The sequence below is a fragment of the Siniperca chuatsi genome, linkage group LG7 (genome assembly GCF_020085105.1).
Source record: "Siniperca chuatsi isolate FFG_IHB_CAS linkage group LG7, ASM2008510v1, whole genome shotgun sequence".
Lineage (NCBI taxonomy): Eukaryota > Metazoa > Chordata > Actinopteri > Centrarchiformes > Sinipercidae > Siniperca > Siniperca chuatsi.
This window is the reverse complement of record NC_058048.1, coordinates 9,161,747-9,176,887: the sequence shown is the minus strand read 5'-3', so window position 1 is coordinate 9,176,887 and position 15,141 is coordinate 9,161,747. Positions and strand designations below refer to the sequence as shown.

The window sequence follows — 15,141 nt, the reverse complement described above, 5'->3', positions numbered from 1 at the left end:
TATTTATTCAAAAAAATGTTATGCACAAAAATTATATAGCCTACAGGAGATTAGTGAATATATAATAAGTCATAAAAACAAAAGCTATTTTACATGGTGGAGTGCTGAGGATGAATTAGAACTTGGCACGGGAGTTTTGCCCTCTTAAGTTTCCTATAGAAATACAGCCGTTTCTGAGCTTTCTTGGTGGAGAAGTGAGAGGACCGTGTCAGGTTCTCTGTGATGCTGATTCCCAGGAACTTAAAACTATTCACCTGCTCCACCTCAGCTCCACCGATGTAGACAGTGTGTGTCTTTGCCTCCATTTTCCTAAAATCAAAACCTCCTTGGTTTTGAGGGGAGGGGGGCTGAGCACACAGCCCTGAAGGGGCTCCGGTGTTGAGCACTAGAGTGGAGGAGGTGTGACCTCCAATCCGAACTGTCTGGGGTCTGTGTGTGAGGAAGTCCAGTATCCAGTTACAGTGTGTGGTACTCAAGCCCAGAGAGCTATGTTTTCCAGTCAGTTTCATGGGGGAGATTGTGTTGAATGCTGAGCTGAAATCAACAAACAGCATACTGACGTAGGTGCTGTTCTTCTCAAGGTGGGTGAAGACTGAGTGGAGGGCAGTGGAGAGATGGCATCCTCTGTGGATCTGTTGGTTCTGAAAGCAAACTTTATGTGCTGGAGAACCAGTTTCTCAAAGCACTTCATCAGAATGAGGGTGAGATCCACAGGGCGGTAGTCGTTTAGACTGGACACTGCAGACGTTTTAGGTACAGGGACGATGGTGACGATGGTCTTGAAGCAGGTGGGAACAATCTCCTGTGACAGTGATATGTTAAAAATGTCAGTAACGACATCAACCAGCTGATTGGCACGTGTTCTTAGTACAGAGCCAGGGATGTTATCAGGTCCAGCAGCTTTACTCATGTTCCCTCTCAGCAGGAATGTTCTCACAAATCTGTTGTGGATACTGACTGGCCGGTTCTCTGGAGGCGAAGTAGACTTTCCAGCTGACTCTTTGTTGGGGAGATCAGAACGAGCTTAAAATGTGTTTAGCTCATCTGGTAACGTGGCCTCACAATGATGGGGGCGCTCCTGCTTTTGTAACCTGTGATTGTTTTGATCATCTGCCACATATCTTTGGTGTTGGTGGTGTTGAGGTCTCGCTCCAGTCTCTCCTGATGTCATACATTTTATTTACCACTTTTATATGCAGGCAAGGCCAGGGTTTTGAAAGGACAGTTTTCTAGTTCAGTCTCATATGTGACGGATGTTAATTTAAAGGCTCACATTTGTGCTGTGCGCACATGTGTGCAGTTTTCAGGGGCTCTATTCATTTTGACCTAACATCTTATTTTATTTATTATTTTCTTATGTCACTAGCTTGATGAGCAGGAGCGGCTAAATGTAGCAGCTTACTTCAAAAAGTATGTTATTTACCACTTTTATATGCAATATAGCAATAATGCTGCTGAAATAAAACTCAGACTGACTGACGTGATGTGAATTGTTTTTGGAAATATGACTCATGATATACAGTCTCTAGTGTATGGCTCGACTTTTTCCATGGTCTAGTGTTAAGAAAACAAACAAAAATCATAATAAATTGTAATATTGAATCAATACTTAATAATTATTTTACCTATCTATACAGATGTAGCAGCACTGACAATAAAACACAACTATGTGCAAGTACTGACAGTATGCAGTCCCTGTTTGATGATTTAACATTGCACTTACAACTACTGACCAAGCCTTCCAAGTAAATCAGTGAATCCACTTTAAGGCTGTGCAACATTCACATTAGACTTCAGCAGCTGACTGATGTGTTGCTCTTTCACAAGTTAACACCCTGAACCTGATACCAAAAATGTGGCATCCAGGGTTCAAAAAAATCAGGAAAGCATCACCATGCATCTCAACAGCACATAACCCTGTATCAGCTTTTAAAAGGATTCTTGGTTGAAGATTCGTCTTCAACATCTCTGATCAGAGTCAACTTCCCTTGGTGCTTTTTCAATACAGTCAACTCTGATAATCCTGCTCTACATTTCAGAAGAGTACTATACTAATATCACAGCAAACCTGTGACATCACCATACTGTATGAATAATATGGGACTATGGTAACTACCTGCACAGTCCCACAACACACTCTGAGGATTGGAGAATTATATGGCAGTCCGCTCATGAAGTGTGTTCATTCCTCTTATCTCCCACTAGGTGGCGATGGTGTGTATCTTTTGCAGACCTCAACTTACCTTTCTTACTGTTGCCATGGCGTCTTTGCATTTGATAAGACTGTTTCACACATAATGCCACAGTTGGCAGTGATTTGTCACATATAACTGTGCACTGATCACATCCACAGACAGTGAAGCATTGCTGACCTGCAGCAGTCAAAACAAGCTGCATTCAGGAAACTAAAAACCACGTGTGGCTTGGTGCTACAGATGTTTTCAGACTTGGTCCTCCACACTCAGAACAATGCTTCGTTTTCTTGTTTTGAACAGGCTTATGATTCATCTGAGATACACACATATTATTAGAAGTTCATTAAAACCAGAAGAGAGGAGGGTTTCAGCCACTTAACTTGTTTTTAAATGACATTGTTTACACTAAAATACACAATAAGATATAAATATATTAAATACAAATATTAAAATACACCAAACATACACTGATATCTTGGCAGGGAAATTATACAGGTGTGTGTGTGTCAGTGTGTTGGTGTGTTTGTTTGCAAAGAGGGAAAAAGGAAGAACAGAGCAAGAACTGCTGGCAATAACACAGCTGTCAGGCTTTTTTGTGTGGGCTGCAGGAGACATCATGAATGCTCCATTTTCGCAGAGGAAGTAGGTTTCTGTGAGATATGATTTCCATTGTAGCGGCTGTAGCAACTTATCACCTCAGCACCAAATACTATTACTATTACTCGCAGCACTTCAGCGGCATTTTGGAATCAAAACAGGAGGATTTGTTTTTCTAACATGAAGCTTTTGGACCAGGACTCAAACTGCAAACGCAAGCTCCACTCGCCCGGTGCTCTTTTGTATTTAAATCGGGCGTACCCGGTAGCGTGACTTTCACTTTTCTGTCAGTGTCCATCTGGATAAGCTCTTCCTGCTTTATAAACCTGCAAGTTGTCTCCACGTATTTACAGAAGGGAACTGCAGTAAAACTGACTGACACAGGTACATCTGCCCTCAGAGGTAGGCATTCTTCTGCTGTGTGTTTATTTAAACTGTCCAAGATGACGCACTGGTTAGCAGAAGCGTACCGCTGATATAACAAACGACACACTGGAAACCTTATAAACAGCTGCTGGATACTGTTGTTGTCACATTGGGTTTGAATTTCCATACGGATTTTAGTAGAATATTGTGATACCATAAACATATGACAAAGGAGAAGGTCAGTTACCTTCAACAGACATCAGCTTGTTTCTGTTTCGATCTGTAATTTCTGGTCAGAGTGAGAAATCTTAAAATGCCATTTTAAACTTCCTCTGTAGCCATAGCTGTCTGAATCTCCTTACACAAACAAATAAACAGTTGATTAATAATAAATAATAAACGAGGTGAAAGAAATGAAGCCGAAGAAGCGGAGCGGAGCAGAGGCGTACGGCAGTACACTACATATGTGTGTATGTTTGATTGATGGATTTACGGTGACGGTGCAGTTACGTGATGTTGATTACTTTTTGTTTATGTCTGAAGGAATAACAATTAACATAATTATGATAACAATAATACCAACGATGATATACTAATAATAGCAATAATAATAATTATTATTTTATTACTAATTACAGCTTGTTGGTAACTTTGGTGATTTGTGCAGTACATTTATAAAATGCCAAAATATAAACATTGGTGGTTATAGCATGGTTATAACCATAATGCTTATAACGTGTTTTTGATGTCATTCATGTGAAACTATTTCTAACAGACAACAAGAAGTATATTTACCAGTTTTTGATTGATTTATTTTAATTGCTGAAGAACGTCCAGAATGTGCAGTAAGTGTCATTACCATTCATCACGACAGCAGGAAGTCCTCAAATGTCCTTGTTAATTGTTGTACAGGTAACATGGCGAACTGCTGTGGTCTGCTGACTGCCCAGAAGGAACCAGGTGATTTCCTCCCCAACTGTTTGTTGTACTCATGTAAACTTTAAATGTAAAGGCTTGTATTAGCTGTAATGGCTATTGACCACATTATCGTATCCTGCTTTGCACACTATTAGACAGAGGCAGGTTTAACTACCAGCGTGGTCAACAGGTACACCTCTGTTGTGGCTAAAATGAAACCTTGAGCGGTATCCTCAACAATTTGAAAAAGAGAGTTTATCTTCATTGTGTTTCCCTCTGTTTGTCGGTCAGTTCCTCTGAAGAGCGTGGAGGTGGAGCTGGAGGTGAGGGACCATGTGGCTACAGTGGTCTCCACTCTGAACTATGAGAACAAGGAGGACAAACCACTAGAGGCTGTTTTCGTCTTCCCTCTGCCTGGAGATGCTGCTGTCTGTCACTTCAGTGCTAAGATTGGACAGACGCAGATTGTAGCTGAGGTGAAGGAGAAACAGGAGGTGAGCTGGACAGTAAAGACTTACTCACTACAACGGAGCTTAAAAGCACAGTAAACACAGGAAAGTTACTCACATGTGTCATCTGCCCTCCAGGCTCGTCAGAAGTATGATGATGCTTTGAGCTCCGGTCAGCAGGCCTTCCTATTGGAGGAGAGTGAGCAGAGTCCAGATATATTCTCTCTGAGTGTGGGCAGTCTGCCTCCAGGAGAGAGCGCCTCCATCAGGCTGGAGTACGTCACTGAGCTGGCTGTGCAGGCTGATGACGGGCTGAGGTTTTGTCTGCCTGCTGTGCTCAACCCTCGCTACCAACCTCAGGGTAGGAAAACCAGCCAACACTTTCTTCAGGAACTCTTCAACTTTAGCTTAGTGCACACCACACCTGTCCATACAAAGGGTTTTATTACAACAGGCACACACCTTGTGACAACAGAGCACTTATCCTAAATCTAACAAACATTTTATGGCTTTGTGTTAACTTCAGTAGTTGGAAAGAGGATTGAGATGGAAATACTGTGTTCACACTGACTTTTAGACTTTTCATACAAACAGCCATTGGGCTTTGTCTGAAATGGAGATGAAGGGATGAATTTTCATATTTTAGCCTTGCTAGCGGCATTGCTCTTGGGAAGTCAGTCGGTTTGGTCCAGACTGAAATATCTCAACTATTTGATGGATGTCCATAAACTTTTGAACAGACATTAATTTCCCCTCAGGTTGAATTGTAATCACTTTGGGGATCCCCTGACTATTCTAGCGCCATCAGCAGGTTGACATTTTTGGCTTTTAGTGAAATGTCTTGTAAACTATTGGATGGATTGCCATCAGTAGATTGGTATAGATATCCATTGAGCCCAGAAGATGAAACCTAATGTCTTTGGTGATCCACTGACTCTTTCTTGAGCACCATCAGCAGGTATAATTTTTCCAATACTTTGATTAATGACCAAATACCTGCAAAACTAATGACATTCCCATCAGCTGTACTTTGTGTTAGTAGCTAATTAGCAATTGTAGGCATGCTAACACACTACGTTAAGATGGTTAAAATGGTGAACATTATACCTGCTAAACGTCACCATTGTCCTTATGAGCATGTTAGCATGCTACCATTAGCATTTAGCTTAACGCCCTGCTGTGCCTAAGTACTGCCCACAGAGCTGCTAGCATGGCTGTAGTGTTTTACTGCTAACTATTATTTAGGCTCTGTATTTTCTTCCTCTACTGTCTTACTGCTGCTTAAATGTAATTTAATGCTCTTTGATTATAGCATTTCTAACTTGTTCACAGGAAGTGGAGGCAGTGGAGGTGGCAGTGTCCAGGTGACCTCTGTTCCAGCCTCTCTGGTGCCCTACAGTCTGTCTTTCTCTGCCCGAGTGTCCTCTCCTCATCCTATCTCTAAAGTAGAGTCCCACTGTTCCCTGGACCTCTCCAGTACCTCAACACAGAGCAAACCCAGGCCACGGTAGGTAGAGTGCCGACGTGTCTGCTGTGTGTGATTGTTCCTCAGTACTGACAACAAGACACATCACTTTATTTATATTTATGAGCGTGTTTTTGAACTGCAGGTCAAGTTGGCTGCAGGACACAAGTTTGACAGAGATGTTGAACTGCTGATTTATTACAAAGATGCCCACCAGCCCACTGCTGTGGTGGAGGCAGGACAGGCCTCTGCCAAGCCTGGTGAGCGTACATTAGTGAAGTTGTTACTTTGCAAATAAAAAGTTCAACATCCTCCAACTGGTGAGTTACTACATATGTTGGAATAAATGGTAAAACCAGATTTGTCTGTCTCTCCTCTGTGTTTCAGGCACTCTGATGGGTGATCCAGTAGTGATGCTGAGCCTGTACCCTGAGTTCTCCCAGGCTGTGATGTCTTCAGTCTCCTCATGTGGAGAGTTTGTGTTCTTACTGGATCGATCTGGCAGTATGGATTGTGCTACCAATAACAGCAAGCAGCAAGAAACTCGCATTGGCAGTGCCAGGGTATTCATTATGTGTTATTTGTTATAAAGTCATTCATAATGTCCCTCTCACACAGTGGCCTTCACTGTCTTTTCTCTCTTCCCTTAAGGATACTCTGCTGCTCCTGTTGAAGAGCTTACCAATGGGCTGCTATTTCAACATCTACAGTTTCGGGTCCAGCTACGAACACATCTTCAGGTAAGTGACTCCCTTATGTCACTCAGTCCAACAAATGTGTTCCTGTCTTTGGAACCAGTGTTTGTACATGTTAACTGATGATGTGTTCTTGCATTTGCGTGTTTCTGACGGTAGTAAGAGTGTGGAGTACAGCCAGAAGACCTTGGAAGAGGCTCTGAAGAAAGTTGAACAGATGGGCGCTGATCTGGGAGGAACAGAGATTCTTGAGCCCCTCAAACACATTTACAGCCAGTCCTGCATTCCCAGTCAACCTAGACAAGTAATACACACAGCACACACACACACACACACACACACACACACACACACACACACACACACACACACACACACACACACACACACACACATGCAAACACACACATACACGTTAAACAGGTTGTACAAGTATCTCTTGCCAGTAACAATGCCAAACCATTCATTGATCAACGCAGAACTTCCTACTGTTCTATGTTTTAACTTTGCAATGACAAAACGGTTTGTTCATTCTTAGCACACCTTGTTCTTTACACTCAATCATTAAAACAAATTGTGTTACTGAAACAGCTCTCAGATAATGATTTGGATAACTCATTGTTTCTGGGTGTGATGTTATGTAAAAGTGATATGTAATGTCTCTTCCATAGCTATTTGTCTTTACTGACGGAGAGGTGGGGAACACCAAAGAAGTTATAAATCTGGTGAAGAAGAATTCAGGTTCCCACAGGTGAGGCCACGAAAACACAAAACACAACAAACACCCACACAATACCCAGAATACGTCCCATGCTGTGTGTTCAAAACAAAACTACTGCATTGTAGGTGTTTCTCTTTTGGGATTGGGGAAGGGGCCAGCTCTGCTCTTATCAATGGGTTGGCCAAGGAAGGAGGAGGTCACGCTCAGTTCGTCACAGGGACCGACAGGATGCAACCCAAAGTAAGACATCACAATCATATATATAAGAATCTAAATAACACATTTGGACAGAAGACATGATTACAAATGTAAGTAAATACATTTAGTAAAAACCCAGTGCCCCTCCCAACTTTTTGTTTATATTATTACTCACCAGGTGATGCAGTCGCTGCGATTTGCTCTGCAGCCAGCTGTGGAGGACATCTCAGTCACCTGGGATTTGCCAAAGGGAGTGTCTATCACTGTCCTCTCTCCACCAATCACAACAATTTTCCAGGGTCAAAGGTCACTGGTTTATGCCCAGCTCACTGGACAGGTAGGAGCAGCACCATCTCATAGTGAAATAACACTTATGATGATGAGACTGTTTTCTAACGCTGTAATGCTTTCTCAGAGTTCAGAGGCAGCAGAGGGCTGTGTGACGGTGAAGTACAGCCTGGCAGGTCATCCCTCTCAGAACCAGCTCCACTTCAGTCTCAAACCTGCAGAGAACTCTGGGTAAAACAGGTTGTGGTCAGGCAGCAGAAATACTTTAGATTAGATACTGACTTTACAATACTGAGTATCTTTTGGTTGTATGTGTAAAGTGAAGTGAGTGCAATAATGAGCAATCACCTGTGTCAAGGTTCAAGGTTGATTTATTTGTCATTTTAGAACACTGGTGTGTAAAACAAGATTCAGTTCCAGTTCCCTTTTTTGCTATTCACAAAAACAAAAAAATAAACGTTATATACAAAAATGATATACAGTAGATCAGTGAATAAATAACAAGTCAAAGAAATACAACTGTTTTACATGGGGGAGTGCTTTCAACTGAATTTTATTTCCATTGGTACAAGTGGATACACAACAGAATATTCATTGCATAGACTAATGTCATATACCAACGCTTTTATATGCTACTGATGCGACTTTGCAGTATTTGGCCATACATGGGCTTTTATGTGAAATATGGTGTTTACAATGTAAACTAAAAGAGACACGGTACAGTAAAACATTAAAAATAAAGATTATAAAAGTCAAAATGCAAATAAAGATTTAATAGTAGCCTTGTATTGAGATTACTTTCCAAGAATAGCCCTCTCATGTTAAACACTGCCAGTTTTTCCAGTTCACAGACATGAAGGGGACCAAGGACATGAAGTAAAAGCGATGGACTGAACATGTCTGTTTCGTGTGTATTACCTCTGTCAACATGTCTTTGTTCAGTACTTTGTTTTATCAAATTTATTGCAAAATTAATGACATTTCCATCAGACTCAGCTGTACTTTGTGTTTAGTGCTAATTAGCTAATGTTAGCATGCTAACACACTAAACTAAGGTAGTGAATATCAGAAACATAATACCTGCTTAGCATCAGCATGTTAGCATTGTCAGTGATCATGTCAGCATACAGATATTAGCTTTTAGCTCGAAGCACCGCTGTGCCTAAGTACTCGTAGTCTTGTTGTAGCATTAATAATGTTTATTTTACCTTTAATTTCCACATATTGTAAAGCAGTTTTTAACATAGGTCGCTGTTTTGCATTCATACTAATGAAAGGTAAAATTCAACTGTGTTTACTCCTCTCTCCTGTCTGCAGATTAACAGTCCACAGGTTGGCTGCTCGGACTCTGATTCGCTCCCTGGAGGAGAGAGAGGACAGAGGAGAGCAAGATGGAGGAGTGAAGAAGAAGGTGGTGGAGCTCAGTGTCCAATCAGGAGTGAGCAGTTCCTTCACTGCCTTCATTGCTGTCAACAAAGGCGATGGCGAGGCGATTCAAGGACCTCTGGTCCGCAGAGATGTTCCAACACCCAGTGAGTGCATTTTTCCAAGAGCAAATGAAGACTTCATGTGTCACCCATGACTTTACAAAACAAATTGTTTGTTAATACATTTTTGTTGATTGATTCTGAAACCCTAAATGCGGTGTGTTTCTGTGATAATTCAGTTTATAATTCTGCAATATAGTAACATCTTGTTTTTACTACTTCAGTGTTTTAAATGTTGTTAAAGTACTACTTTCTGAAGATTAGTATTAGTTTAGTTGTAACACTGAGTTTTAAGCTTTTTTTAATGCCCAATTGTGCCTTCAGTGAAGAACTTGTGGTTTTCTGGTTGATAGTTTTTGTTTACTAACTCCCACACTATCCTCTGGATTTAATGTCTCTTTTTTTCTATCTCAAAGGACTGCTTCAGTTTTGTCTGCTAGGTTCCCCTAATCGATGCACTAAGATGCCTGGTATGTAGTAAAAGTTGAATTGTTTTTTTGAACATAGTTGTTATATTTCTGAAAAACAACAACACAATACAATACATGGAAGACGTTATAACACAGCAAAACAATTAATTTCTCTGGTAAGAATGATATTGAATTTTTGTTGGCTAATTATGTGACCCTTGCATGATTTATTTTGGCTGTAGTGTAGTCAAAAGATATTTGACAGTGGGCCAGTAAGGCTATAGATAAACGTTAAATAAAATAAGCGTTACATTACAAACAACCAAAAAAAAAAAATCTAAACAAAACAATGAGATCCTGATGATTTGCTTGAAATCTCATGCCTGAACAGTTTCTGGCAGTACTGGGCAGTCCCTGGGTCTGAGTACTTCATTTCAGAGCAGGGACGCTAGAAGTCAGTCAGAATTAGTGTATAAAGACATCATACTAAATGCTGTGCAACATTCATTTTTGCATTAATTTGAATGGCCAGGATAATTTATATCTAATAGTTAGAAACAACATTTTTGGAACATTTACACAACACCGGTCCTCAAACTTGAACACCAACACACTGTGTGTCGAAGCAACCACAGCAACTACACAGACAAGAACACTGAAGTCAAGCATGGAAACTGCAAAGAGATGATGAGGGAGTGAGACAGCATGCACACGTGGCCGAAATATGTGGCCTGTGACCAGTTCATCTTACAGTAGTTTACAGTGATGCAGGGACGTGAAGATGCAGCCATTTCATATAGGAGACAAGTGTGTACACGGATACCGATGGTCTTTCAACAAGCGTTGGAACTGAGACAGACGTTGCTTGTCACTGTTAGCAGAGACTCCAGTCTGCAGTGTAATACATACACTTCGCTGATAAACCTGAAAATTATACAGGGCTCGATGATGAAGGAAAGTTTTTGATTTGTGTCTCCACTTCTCTTGCTAGTCCATTTGCGCTCACTCTCCGGGGGGAGTACGTTTAAACATTATTCAATTATTATTCTGCCAAACCTCCATAATTTAGAGAACCCACTAGTTACCAGATCTATTTTATCACGAAGAGCTATAACCAAGTCACACATCCTATTGTACAGTGCCAATGTGCAGCTGCAGTAAGTACAGTTAACTCACATACTCCAGCAGTAGCTGACTGGATTGAACTCTCTCTGATGGTCTGTCTGACAGAATGATCAGTGCCATGATGTCTTTGGTTACTTTGATTCCCTTTAAATACTCTAAATCTAAATCTCCAAAACACCTCAATGTGTTCACACATTCACAATTTAAACTTTTTTAAATTTTTTTATTAACTGATGGTATTTATTGCCTGATTTTTTTGGGGATGCTGCAGCCCGTCCGTGCTTCGGAGCAATGGTAAGCAAATAATTATATAAAGTTTAATGTAGCCCAAAAATGGAATTTTTTTTTATTTTATTTGGGGGCCAAAAAGTTTTCCTGGAGGACCAGATTTGGACCACAGGGTGCCGTTTACTGACCCTGATGTAGAATCAGGGTCTTGATTGGCTTCTAGGGACTGTATCAAAACGTGGCGGAACTTGGCGGTCTCCACGATCATCGACTCTCTGATATTTGGAGATTCCATAGTAGACATTTATTTTAAATGATTTTATCTCTTCTACTGATTTAGATTTCATATTTTTAACATCAAGGATAAGCTCTGCATCAAGGATCGGCTCTGAGCCCCTTCTTAAAGAAGAAGGGCTAAAGATTTTTAACAGAATCCTGGTTACGTCCTGGTGATCACAGTCATCTTGCGGAATTGTGCCCTCCTGATTATGACGCCCTAGGGTTTGTGGTCGAGGTGGGGGCCTTGTTACTGTCTATAGGAAGCATTTAAAGTGTAACCTCATAGCTTGCAATGATTTTTTTCCTCCTTTGAAGTGTTCATGTTTAAACTTGGTGGCCCCCTCCTTGTTGGAACTCCCTGAATTTTTATACAGTCTTGTTTTTAATTATGATAGAATTGTTCTTTGTGGTGATTTCTTTCAACAACATGTGTCTGGCCAAACTCATTCCAGTGGCCACACCTTAGACCTTGTCTTTTGTCTGGGTCTGAGAATACCGTCTGTGGAAATCAGGGACATGTTTGTATCCGATCACCTATGCATTGTTTTTAACTGTGAAATAGAGGCTGCTAGTTCTGAATTATCCCGCTCTAAGTACACACGTGCCCTTAATGAGCATAGTGCCTCAAAATTTTGTACACTGTTCAGTTCTCCTGGCAATGTGTTTCCCGATTCCTCCAACACCAACGATTTGGTTGATTCTTTTAACTTCCTGTGTTCTTCAACCTTAGATCTCATAGCTCCTCTGAAAAATAGACCAAACCCAAAGACTAGAAAACAGCCATGGTTAAATGACAGTGTGTCATTGTGCCCCTGCTGATTGTGAAAAATTTCTTTTGCACTTTGTTGGTAAGGTGGAGTTAATAAGATATGGTATCAACCACAACCCTGCCTTTTTAGATGTGGATCACCCTCTCAGGGATTCTTTAAGGAATTTTTCTGCTGATACTCTGCCTGAGCTCACAGACATCATGTCTCTTATGAGAGTGTCCTCCAGCTCTCTGGACAAAATCCCAACTAGGTTTTTATTGGAAGTTATGGATTGTATTGTGCCCCATTTGCTATCTATTTTGAACAGCTCGCTGTCTACTGGCTGCATCCCAGATTACTTTAAAACCGCTTGTGTCCAGCCAGTCCTAAAAAAAACCTGGCCTTTTATTTCCAAGATTCTCGAAAGAATTGTTTCTAAGCAGCTTCTTGCTGCTGTGGAAAACAATAATACCTTTGAAAAGTTCCAATCTGGCTTTCGTCAACACCACAGCACTGAGACAGCCCTTCTCAAAGTCACTAATGACCTTTTAATGAGTGCAGATGCAGGCATGTGTTCAATTATTGTGCTGCTGGACTTAAGTGCTGCCTTTGACATTATTGATCATGGCATTCTTCTAGATAGATGGAGGCAATTGGTGGGCATATCTGGACTGTACTAGACTGGTTCTCATCTTATCTGTCTAATAGGAAATTCTGTGTCAGCATTAATAACTTCATGTCATCCTTCTCCCATATCAAGTACGGTGTGCCTCAAGGTTCAATTCTGGGACCAATACTGTTCTCCTTATATATGCTTCCCTTGAGTGATGTCATCCGCAGACATGAGATTTCTTTTCATTGTTATGCAGATGACACACAGTTGTACCTCCTTGTCAAGCCCACTGACCTTAGTACGCTGAGCTCTCTGCAGGACTGCCTGCCTGACATAAAAAATTGGATGTCGATAAATTTTCTTCAGCTCAACTCAAATAAAACTGAAATCCTTGTTATTGGACCCCAACACATCACTAAACAAATACTGCCATCTACTGGTAACCTGTCACAACATGTCAAGCTTGTTGCAAGAAATCTTGGTGTCCTGTTTGATAGCAATTTATTCTGATTGATTATCTGCTTGAAATCTCTTCTCTATCTCAGTTTCCAGCAGAATTGTCAGAAACTTTAAGGCTGTTCAGCGTACCTCAACTCAGACCAGTGGTAAGCAAACAAGTGCCATGATCACTATCTTTTCTCAATCTCATTGAAACTATTAAAATGATCCTACACATTTGAAGGGACATGTCTACCTTGGATCTCACACTATGTATCTGTATCTGTCTGGACTCTGAATCCATAGCATTAACCTACTGTATTTATCTAATTACAAGGCTGTTTGTTTTATTATTTTCATTGTGTACTGTATGTGTGTCTTTGTGTATATCTAGAGACAGTTACCACTTTCCTTACAGTCCCTATGATCCCTACACACAGATTATTTTGTGTTGACACTTTCTTTGATTTTCTCCTCAGAATTTTCTTTATGTCGGGATGCAGGCATTGAGCCCAGGCAGCATCACAGAGACCCTTTGCTGCAGTTGGTCTCCCTCCAGAAGGCGTCTGGCTGCTGGGTGCTAGATCCAGCTCTGGCTGCTGCACTGGGAAAGACCAGCGAGGAGGTGGAAAACCTGAAACCTGCAACGGTGGGTTATTGTCAAATATAGTGCAACTTTAGATTCTTCTTTAGAAGTTGCAGTAAATGGTAACAGAATGCATTAAGAGCGTCACACATTAACTGAAGAAATGATAAAACATATGAAACAGAACGAGACCATCACATCTTTGAAGCAGCTAATCACATCTCGGTGTAAGGACTCATACTGTTGACATTAACATCTGCATTTCCTTGATTTGGTGAATTAGGTGAACCAGGAAGTGTGGGCCACTATTCTGGCTCTGATCTGGCTTCATGGTTTCAAGATGGATGCTCAGGAAGAGTGGGAGCTTCTGGCTATGAAGGCTGTGTCATGGCTCTGTGCTCAGAATGGTAATAACCATAATAATAAGTGCTGATCTGCTGTATTTAACAGTGTGTGAAGGTTCAAATCAGCTGTTTGCCCACATTCAGTCTCCACTGCTGACGACTTGTTTTGTGTGGTTTATTTTTTTCAGCACCATGTGTGACAGAGTGTGTGGAAGCTGGAAATGCACTGTTGGGTTGCAACGTGCAGAAAGACGCTCTGGGACTCTGAGGTTTTCATTAAACTGGCTTCTCCTTCAGGATTTGCTCCATCCTACAACCTTTACTTTATCAATATTTCACTTTTGCACTATTCACATTTAATTATGCAGCTGTTTGTTTAGGTCCTCGGAAATGAATTGATTTGTAGAAGTGTGCAAAGGCACAAAAAAGATGCCAACACATCTGTTAAAGTGTGAACTTAAAAAAGTGTAAATTGTGTAAGAATATGACAAAGACACTACTACACATGATTTGAAAGGGAGTTGGCTATGTTGTGACGGTTCTAATTCCATTTCTTTTTGCATGAAAAATACCTGATCATAAAATATGTTATTGACAATGCATGGAGATGCCAGGTGATGTGTATATCAAACCCTGTAGTTTACAGTATTCCTATAATATTCCTATAAGGATTCATTAAGTAACGTAAGGTAGAGTTTGTGATGTACTTAACATACTTGTCATTCTTTTAAATAATCACAATAGTATTCCTACAGTATCTATTGTCATTAATAGCAATTTGTTATGACTATTTCACCTACAGTGTTCATCTTGAACTTGTTCAACCTGTGACAGCCCGTTATTTGGAGAACCTCAGGAAGGAACACACAAACTGAGTACGCAAATTAAATAAAAACCTGGATACCTACAAATCAACAGTCCATATCTATGCTGATTCCATTTAAGAAAATGGCAAATTTCAATGTACTATATGATATGAATTAAGGATAA

The 15,141-nt window shown here is 40.7% G+C and overlaps 1 protein-coding gene across 1 annotated transcript; it reads left to right on the top strand.

Annotated features, from left to right (window-relative positions):
* The first annotated feature begins 2,783 nt into the window (after positions 1-2,783).
* Positions 2,784-15,062, top strand: LOC122878592 (von Willebrand factor A domain-containing protein 5A-like). The gene is given in 20 exon segments (XM_044201527.1): positions 2,784-3,176; positions 4,071-4,118; positions 4,368-4,570; positions 4,664-4,886; positions 5,858-5,989; positions 5,992-6,032; positions 6,136-6,250; positions 6,378-6,553; positions 6,642-6,730; positions 6,845-6,989; positions 7,357-7,436; positions 7,532-7,646; positions 7,783-7,941; positions 8,020-8,123; positions 9,210-9,424; positions 9,796-9,849; positions 13,329-13,388; positions 13,701-13,870; positions 14,091-14,214; positions 14,340-15,062. Coding segments are annotated over 19 exon segments (2,328 nt in total). The 5' UTR covers positions 2,784-3,176; positions 4,071-4,075; the 3' UTR covers positions 14,420-15,062.
* The last annotated feature ends 79 nt before the right edge of the window (positions 15,063-15,141 follow it).